General features: G+C 46.8%; 1 protein-coding gene across 1 annotated transcript; it reads right to left on the bottom strand.

Moving 5' to 3' along the window:
* Positions 1 to 6816: 6816 nt before the first annotated feature.
* On the bottom strand, positions 6817 to 8652 carry LOC308311034 (microsomal glutathione S-transferase 1-like; the record flags this gene model as incomplete). The annotated part of the gene is made up of 4 exons (XM_080757531.1): positions 6817 to 6930; positions 7249 to 7381; positions 7986 to 8077; positions 8527 to 8652. 4 exons carry the CDS (start codon positions 8650 to 8652, stop codon positions 6817 to 6819), a joined length of 465 nt encoding a protein of 154 aa, XP_080613657.1.
* Positions 8653 to 9610: the final 958 nt, after the last annotated feature.

A 9610-nucleotide genomic window follows, 5' to 3' on the forward strand; every position in this document is an offset into this window, starting at 1 on the left:
CCCATTTATCATACAATGATTACATACAAGTTCAGCCTTCCTGTTTTTAGATTTCTTGCAATTCTATTGCCAGATATTATCGTAGAAACCAATACTCGCTTATAACGGCCGTGACAATACAGAGGATCTTGAATCTGTGTGTTCATTTGTTTTGTGCCCAAACGATCTTGGGATTGAATTATTCATGTCGATGCGGAGAGACCTTAGAGTGTATACATATATATACTCTATATACTCTAAGGGAGAGACATGCTTTCATCTTTTCTTTTCTTTTTCCTGTAGAAATGATCGATTCAAAACCAGTGTTCCTTCAGTCAACGACACACTGGGAAATTCTACCATGCAAGTCTGGAGAAATACTGAATGAATGAATAACCCCAAACCCACACTGAATAAAAGATGTTCTTATTCTTTATTCTTATCCATTCTTATTGTTATTATCCGTCTTACAGGCCAGAGGAAGCACCACAGGGCATGAACCATACAGCTGGCAATCCCACCACAAGCAGGTGAATGCATTAAGTTGGTGACGACACACAAGCTAGATTTCTTCTTCTTCTATTAACTGTTCCTACATCATGTTCTCTCTAGGATGCAACTTAACTGGATGGATACAAGGTGTGTGTTATTCACTCCAGTTATCATACAATGACTACCTATGAATTGGACTATTTATTATTATTATTATTATTATTAACTGATTTCATGCCATTGTATTCCCAGAGGTCTGGTGATGCCGGGACGTTGCATGGTTGTAACCTGCGCCTTGGCCAACCTGGGCCACACCTTACAGTCAGGAGGGGATGAGAAAGCAGGCCATGCTACTAAAGACCCTCACGGGCCTGGGAAATGATGACAGATCTAAAGACCCTCACAGGCCTGGGAAATGATGACAGATCTAAAGACCCTCACAGGCCTGGGAAATGATGACAAGACTGGAAAATCTGAACCTGGTATGGATGTTTGTCTGCAGCCTTAAAGTCACAACTGAACTGAACTGCTGCAACAACTAAACATCTGTTCAAAGACCACTTCAGAGGCTCTAATAATAACGTTATACATCCACGTACAGTATGATAACAGCATCAGCTCTAATACTAGCCATGTGTTGTATGGAGAGTACAGAGATATGGTGTTCCAGCGTACAATAAGGTCAGACTGAAGAGGTCTTTTGTCCATCAGTCGACTCTCTGAGGCTTAATCATGTTTTTGTCATGCAGGACTAGACTGAGCTCTGTGCCCTTATACGTTTCCATGTATGTAACTGTATTTTATTTCTGTTTTTGTGTTGTGTCAAATGTGTGTATATGTGTTGCATACAAGGCCGCTGGTTCGCAAAACAAATTTCAGTGCAAACTGACAATAAAGTACTACCGGTATATCATATCATATCAGAGATCTCACATGGAGACCAGAACACGGGCATGTTTTATATCATATCATATCATATCATATCATATCATAGATCTCACATGGAGACCAGAACACTGGCATGTATTATATCATATCATATCATATCATATCATATCAGAGATCTCACATGGAGACCAGAACACTGGCATGTATTATATCATATCATATCATATCAGAGATCTCACATGGAGACCAGAACACTGGCATGTATTATATCATATCATATCATATCAGAGATCTCACATGGAGACCAGAACACTGGCATGTTTTCAGAGATCTCACATGGAGACCAGAACACGGGCATGTTTTCAGAGATCTCACATGGAGACCAGAACACGGGCATGTTTTCAGAGATCTCACATGGAGACCAGAACACGGGCATGTTTTCAGAGATCTCACATGGAGACCAGAACACGGGCATGTTTTGCACATCCAGCAGAATAATGTTCACCGACCAATGACGACAAGGAGTTCTCGCTCTCATTATTTTGTAACCAATAAAGAATGCATTTTGAAACGAGGTCTGACTTAAATCATTCTGCTTTTAGTCAAAATGTCATGTTTGGGAGAACACATCCTCCAGACCCATTTTAAATTTAGTACCCTTCATGGCTTAGGGCCGATTCATACTCCTATTTTAGAGCCGAATAAAAGTCGGTTCGGCGCTGTAGAGCCTACAATGTGACGTCATTTGAGGTTCGGGGGGGGGGGGGGGGGGGGGGGGGGGCGGGTACCGTCCTAAAGTCAGCTCTTCGGTGCTACTGAAAATTTCTGACGAGCCGAAATCATTTCGGCACTACAGCGCCGAAAAAGCGTAAATAGGAGTATGAATCGGCCCTTAGGCTTCACTCACACGGTCACAACAGATTGTTGAGACTTGTTTACTGATGCAAGACCACTGGTGGTCCCCGGGCCACTGGCGGTCCCAAGACCACTGGTGGTCCCAAGACCACTGGTGGTCCGGGGACCACTGGCGGTCCCCGGGCCACTGGTGTGGTCCCCGGGCCACTGGTGGTCCCAAGACCACTGGTGGTCCCAAGACCACTGGTGGTCCCCGGGCCACTGGTGTGGTCCCCGGGCCACTGGTGGTCCCAAGACCACTGGTGGTCCCAAGACCACTGGTGGTCCCCGGGCCACTGGTGGTCCCAAGACCACTGGTGGTCCCCGGGCCACTGGTGGTCCCCGGACCACTGGTGGTCCCAAGACCACTGGTGGTCCCCGGGCCACTGGTGGTCCCAAGACCACTGGTGGTCCCCGGGCCACTGGTGGTCCCAAGACCACTGGTGGTCCCAAGACCACTGGTGGTCCCAAGACCACTGGTGGTCCCCGGGCCACTGGTGGTCCCAAGACCACTGGTGGTCCCAAGACCACTGGTGGTCCCAAGACCACTGGTGGTCCCCGGGCCACTGGTGGTCCCCGGACCACTGGTGGTCCCAAGACCACTGGTGGTCCCCGGGCCACTGGTGGTCCCCGGACCACTGGTGGTCCCAAGACCACTGGTGGTCCCCGGACCACTGGCGGTCCCCGGGCCACTGGTTGAAAACCACAGAGCATATACAGTAGCCACATATACTGTACCCAAAAATGGATTCTATTTGATCAACTCACTTCCTTGTTTTCCGACTGTGCTCCAGCCCTGCAGCTGGGCAGACGCAGCCAGCGCGAACTTATAATAATAATAATAATAATAATAATAATAATAATAAAGCTTTATTTATATAGCACCTTTCAAGAACAAGGTCACAGAGTGCTCAACAACAAAGGGAACACAATAAAGAACACAATAATAATAGCAAAACATTGGATAACAGAAAGTGAGAAATACGTAACGATGAAGGATTAAAAGCAGCTTTATAAAAATGGGTCTTCAGGAGTGATTTAAAACGAGTCGTCACTCCTGATTTCCAGGGGCAGGGCATTCCAGAGTAAAGGTGCACGGACTGCAAAGGCCCGGTCGCCTATAGTTCTTTTATTGTAAGTGGAGCCTTGGCCTGAGGATCTCAGCTCGCGGGCAGGGCAGGCTCTATAGGGGTTCGAGTAGGAGGATCTCAGCTCGCGGGCAGGGCAGGCTCTATAGGGGTTAGAGTAGGAGGATCTCAGCTCGCGGGCAGGGCAGGCTCTATAGGGGTTAGAGTAGGAGGATCTCAGCTCGCGGGCAGGCTCTATAGGGGTTAGAGTAGGAGGATCTCAGCTCGCGGGCAGGGCAGGCTCTATAGGGGTCGAGTAGGAGGATCTCAGCTCGCGGGCAGGGCAGGCTCTATAGGGGTTAGAGTAGGAGGATCTCAGCTCGCGGGCAGGGCAGGCTCTATAGGGGTCGAGTAGGAGGATCTCAGCTCGCGGGCAGGCTCTATAGGGGTCGAGTAGGAGGATCTCAGCTCGTGGGCAGGCTCTATAGGGGTTCGAGTAGGTCCGAGTTGCAGGACGGAGCAAGGCCGGTCGTGGCCTTGAATGTATAAAGAGCAGAATTTTAAAGTGGATTCTAAATGAGATCGGTAACCAGTGGAGGCTGGCCAGGATAGGAGTGATGTGGTCAATCCTTCTTATTGCCCCTGTTAAGGTAACCAGTGGAGGCTGGCCAGGATAGGAGTGATGTGGTCAATCCTTCTTATTGCCCCTGTTAAGGTAACCAGTGGAGGCTGGCCAGGATAGGAGTGATGTGGTCAATCCTTCTTATTGCCCCTGTTAAGGTAACCAGTGGAGGGTGGCCAGGATAGGAGTGATGTGGTCAATCCTTCTTATTGCCCCTGTTAAGGTAACCAGTGGAGGCTGGCCAGGATAGGAGTGATGTGGTCAATCCTTCTTATTGCCCCTGTTAAAGGGTAAGACCACTTTTTTTGAGGTTTGGGTTGTGTAGTTACTTTGCCATGATGCAACTCCAAATGTGGACAAGAAATAAGAAATAACTGCTCCAGTGATTAGAAATTGATAATTCAAAATATGCTCCTCATTGACTTACATTGTAGCTAAAACAGCTCTCAAAGTCACTCTTTTAGTATGTAAACAAACAGAAACAATGTTGATTCAGACAATATAGAGCATCACCAAAACTCATGTAGTTTTATTTTTTCATAAAAATGTTATCTTCCTGTTGATTTGTCCATTTTATTGGGAAGAAAAACCCGGACTGGATCCGTGGATCCGGATCCAGATCTTCAAATAGTAAAATCAACAGGAATCTAACATTTTTATGAAAAAATAAAACTGCATGAGTTTTGGTGATGCTCTATATTGTCTGAATCAACTTTGTTTGTGTTTGTATACGTACTAAAAGAGTGCCTTTGAGAGCTGTTTGAGCTACAATGCAAGTCAATGAGGAGCATATTTTGAATTGTCAATTTCTAATCACTGGAGCAGTATTTTTTTATTTCTTGTCCACATTTGGAGTAGCATCATGGCAAAGTAACTACACAACCCAAACCTAAAAAAAAGTGGTCTTACCCTTTAAGGTAACCAGTGGAGGGTGGCCAGGATAGGAGTGATGTGGTCAATCCTTCTTATTGCCCCTGTTAAGGTAACCAGTGGAGGCTGGCCAGGATAGGAGTGATGTGGTCAATCCTTCTTATTGCCCCTGTTAAGGTAACCAGTGGAGGGTGGCCAGGATAGGAGTGATGTGGTCAATCCTTCTTATTGCCCCTGTTAAGGTAACCAGTGGAGGCTGGCCAGGATAGGAGTGATGTGGTCAATCCTTCTTATTGCCCCTGTTAAGGTAACCAGTGGAGGGTGGCCAGGATAGGAGTGATGTGGTCAATCCTTCTTATTGCCCCTGTTAAGGTAACCAGTGGAGGGTGGCCAGGATAGGAGTGATGTGGTCAATCCTTCTTATTGCCCCTGTTAAGGTAACCAGTGGAGGGTGGCCAGGATAGGAGTGATGTGGTCAATCCTTCTTATTGCCCCTGTTAAGGTAACCAGTGGAGGCTGGCCAGGATAGGAGTGATGTGGTCAATCCTTCTTATTGCCCCTGTTAAGGTAACCAGTGGAGGGTGGCCAGGATAGGAGTGATGTGGTCAATCCTTCTTATTGCCCCTGTTAAGGTAACCAGTGGAGGGTGGCCAGGAGAGGAGTGATGTGGTCAATCCTTCTTATTGCCCCTGTTAAGGTAACCAGTGGAGGCTGGCCAGGATAGGAGTGATGTGGTCAATCCTTCTTATTGCCCCTGTTAAGGTAACCAGTGGAGGCTGGCCAGGATAGGAGTGATGTGGTCAATCCTTCTTATTGCCCCTGTTAAGGTAACCAGTGGAGGGTGGCCAGGATAGGAGTGATGTGGTCAATCCTTCTTATTGCCCCTGTTAAGGTAACCAGTGGAGGGTGGCCAGGATAGGAGTGATGTGGTCAATCCTTCTTATTGCCCCTGTTAAGGTAACCAGTGGAGGGTGGCCAGGATAGGAGTGATGTGGTCAATCCTTCTTATTGCCCCTGTTAAAGTAACCAGTGGAGGGTGGCCAGGATAGGAGTGATGTGGTCAATCCTTCTTATTGCCCCTGTTAAGGTAACCAGTGGAGGCTGGCCAGGATAGGAGTGATGTGGTCAATCCTTCTTATTGCCCCTGTTAAGGTAACCAGTGGAGGGTGGCCAGGATAGGAGTGATGTGGTCAATCCTTCTTATTGCCCCTGTTAAGGTAACCAGTGGAGGGTGGCCAGGAGAGGAGTGATGTGGTCAATCCTTCTTATTGCCCCTGTTAAGGTAACCAGTGGAGGCTGGCCAGGATAGGAGTGATGTGGTCAATCCTTCTTATTGCCCCTGTTAAGGTAACCAGTGGAGGCTGGCCAGGATAGGAGTGATGTGGTCAATCCTTCTTATTGCCCCTGTTAAGGTAACCAGTGGAGGGTGGCCAGGATAGGAGTGATGTGGTCAATCCTTCTTATTGCCCCTGTTAAGGTAACCAGTGGAGGGTGGCCAGGATAGGAGTGATGTGGTCAATCCTTCTTATTGCCCCTGTTAAGGTAACCAGTGGAGGGTGGCCAGGATAGGAGTGATGTGGTCAATCCTTCTTATTGCCCCTGTTAAGGTAACCAGTGGAGGGTGGCCAGGATAGGAGTGATGTGGTCAATCCTTCTTATTGCCCCTGTTAAGAGGCGGCCTGCTGCGTTCTGCACCGACTGTAACCGGTGAATGGATTCTTTTGAAAGAGAGTAAAGGGAGTTGCAGTTTAGTCGAGGTGTGAGTAGATGAAAGCGTGGATGACTTTAGTTAAGTCGGGGCCAAGGTTACAGGTGAAAGGTCATCCTCAGGACCCTGTAGGCCATGGAGAAGGTCACCAGAGGTGAAAGGTTACAGGTGAAAGGTCATCTTCAGGACCCTGTAGGCCATGGAGAAGGTCACCAGAGGTGAAAGGTTACAGGTGAAAGGTCATCCTCAGGACCCTGTAGGGCCAGGCCATGGAGAAGGTCACCAGAGGTGAAAGGTTACAGGTGAAAGGTCATCTTCAGGACCCTGTAGGCCATGCTGAAGGTCACCAGGACTCCCACCAACCAGGTCAACACTCTGCTGGGCTGGGGCAGAGGGCACACGTACGCCACCTGGTGGACAGAACACACAATGCACAACATTCATGTACAATGTAGGTATTTATCAGACGCTCTTAATCCAGAGAGACTTACAGTAAGATTTACAGTAACAACACATTATAGAAATAGAACAACACATGTACACAATAGTCATCTAGGATCATACATAAGATGGAGTTTCTAGATCTGGTTCCGTATGTTATAACTCACCGTGTGACAGATCCAGATCCAGACCTGGTCTTTATAACTCACTGTGTGACAGATCCAGATCCAGATCCGGTCTTTATAACTCATCGTGTGACAGATCCAGATCCGGTCTTTATAACTCACCGTGTGACAGATCCGGGCCACCATGAAGATGCGGAAGTGGATCTCTGCGCTCTGCAGGTCCGGTGAGGTCAGACAATACATCAGGCCAATCAGAACGAAGGGAATGATGTTCTCCAGGTCGTTCTGGTGACACCTGGACCAATCAGAACACAGAATACGGCACAAACAACCAATCACAACACAGATGGTGTGTTTCTTCTTTACGCATTTGGATGTGAAAAGGGCGGGATATATTCCTCAACCTAGTAGGAAAGTCTGTGAAAGATTTCACGTAAATTACACGCTGCGTTCACGCGCCAATCCTAAGCCAATAGCCAATTAGGATGGAATCTGAAATATCGGACAGATCCATCTCTAACACGTGACTACAGAGATACTGTGTGTAACGATTTGCGAGATTTTTGGACAGAATCTGGAGGAGTAATATCCAAAGATGTGTTTTACAAAAGTCGGCCCCCTGGTGGCGCTATAACAGGCCGTCCTGGAACATTTGGGGCAGAGGTTCATCGTTGGCATCCAGGGAGTGTGCGTTCAAAATGGAATCGACCGGGTTGACGTGCCAGTGTGACGCATCGCGTCCACGTTACGCTTTCACTGCACGTCTGCATAGTAAGTGTGCAACCTTCGTCGCAACTAGTAGTAGTAGTATTATATTACCTTCTCATTCGTTCTACATCAGGATGAGTTCTATAGTAGTAGTAGTAGTAGTAGCAGTAGTAGTAGTAGTATTATATTACCTTCTCATTCGTTCTACATCAGGATGAGTTTTCATCTGTCTGAATTTCTCCTCCCGTCTCGTGTCGGCGACGTCTTCTGGATTCTCAAAGGCCTGAATGAATTATTATGATTAGTATTATTATTATTATTAGTGTGGTGGCAACAGTCAGCTGAGGTGGTTCGGGCATCTGGTTAGGATGCCTCTCGGGCGCCTCCCTAGGGAGGTCCTCAATGCACGTCCCATTGGGAGGAGACCCCGGGGCAGACCAAGGACCACGTCCCACTGGGAGGAGACCCCGGGGCAGACCAAGGACCACCAATCTATGTCAGAATATTAGTGGGAGGGGCCTATGTAAGCGACTGCGGCAACCACACTGCAATTCAAAAATGTCAAAATTGCGACTTTTCTAGTTATTATTATTATGATTATTATTATTATCATCACATACAACATCATAACAATCCAAGCTAATTTAAACTGCATGCTATTTGTTTTCTTTTTTTTATCCCAAATTTTCTTTTCTTCACTCTTTACATTCATATTACGGAGTGTGCCGTTACCCCACGCAGTCCGCGGAAGAAGGCGGTGATGAATGACATCATCATCATCTTGAGGATGATGAGGGTCGTGTACGTTGCGAAGACGAGGAAGACGTCCGACACTTGCATGGTGTGGTCGAACGACATGCTGCTGCGACCACTGGCACCCCCTAGTGGTCTGGATGGGCCTTGGGACCGCTGCTGTACTGTAGCACCCTCTGGTGGATGGGACCTGGAACTGCACCGATCACATTTTAGAGTTTACAACGTAGACATTTATCAGATGCTCTAAATGGGACACCTTCACCCTTTTTGCACAAAATATAATGTTAACGACGTTTAGAAGATTTAGAACACTTTCCTGGGGGTCTTTTTTAACAGGTTTGGCCGTTCGGGTTAGGTTTAGGGGGGTGCATACTCGGATCGTGACAAATCATCACAATGAACACAATATTTTGGGCCGATCAAATCATTAGAAAGAAGAAAATAAAGGCAGGAGACAACACTATTTGTTTTGTTTTTCTTCTTATAAATTATTTGATCGGCCCAAAACATTGTGTTCATTGTCATGATTTGGTCACGATCCGAGTTGGCTTTGTCCGCGGCGTAACCGTCTTTAAATAAATACTTTAAGAAAAGCCTATGGGACAAATGCATTGGGATTCATTTCCTGGGCCACTCGTCGTTCTGAAAGGGGGTGGGACTGCGACGCTCTATAGCAGAGCGACTTACAGCAAGCAAGAACAACACATGATGATACATCAGATACATGAAAGAGGAGTCTGCAAACGCGACGCGTTGTGAGCTTGTAGATCTGCTGCTTTCAGCATGCAACCAAGTGTAAAATGACTTATATATGGATATCTTGTCCACTAGTCCCTTCCTAGTGGATCTCTTGTCCACTAGTCCCTTCCTAGTGGATCTCTTGTCCACTAGTCCCTTCCTAACATTTTAGTCTAGTTTTTATTTGTTCAACTCAACTGAACTCAACTTTATATAGATGTTTAGTCTTAGTTTTAGTCATCATAGCTTAGTTTTAATTTAGTTTCCATTTAGTTTCCGTCAGTGAAAAAAGGTAGTCGACGGACCCTTTGTGTCATAGTTT

Source organism: Protomyctophum bolini (genome assembly GCF_963924005.1).
Source record: "Protomyctophum bolini genome assembly, chromosome: 23".
Lineage (NCBI taxonomy): Eukaryota > Metazoa > Chordata > Actinopteri > Myctophiformes > Myctophidae > Protomyctophum > Protomyctophum bolini.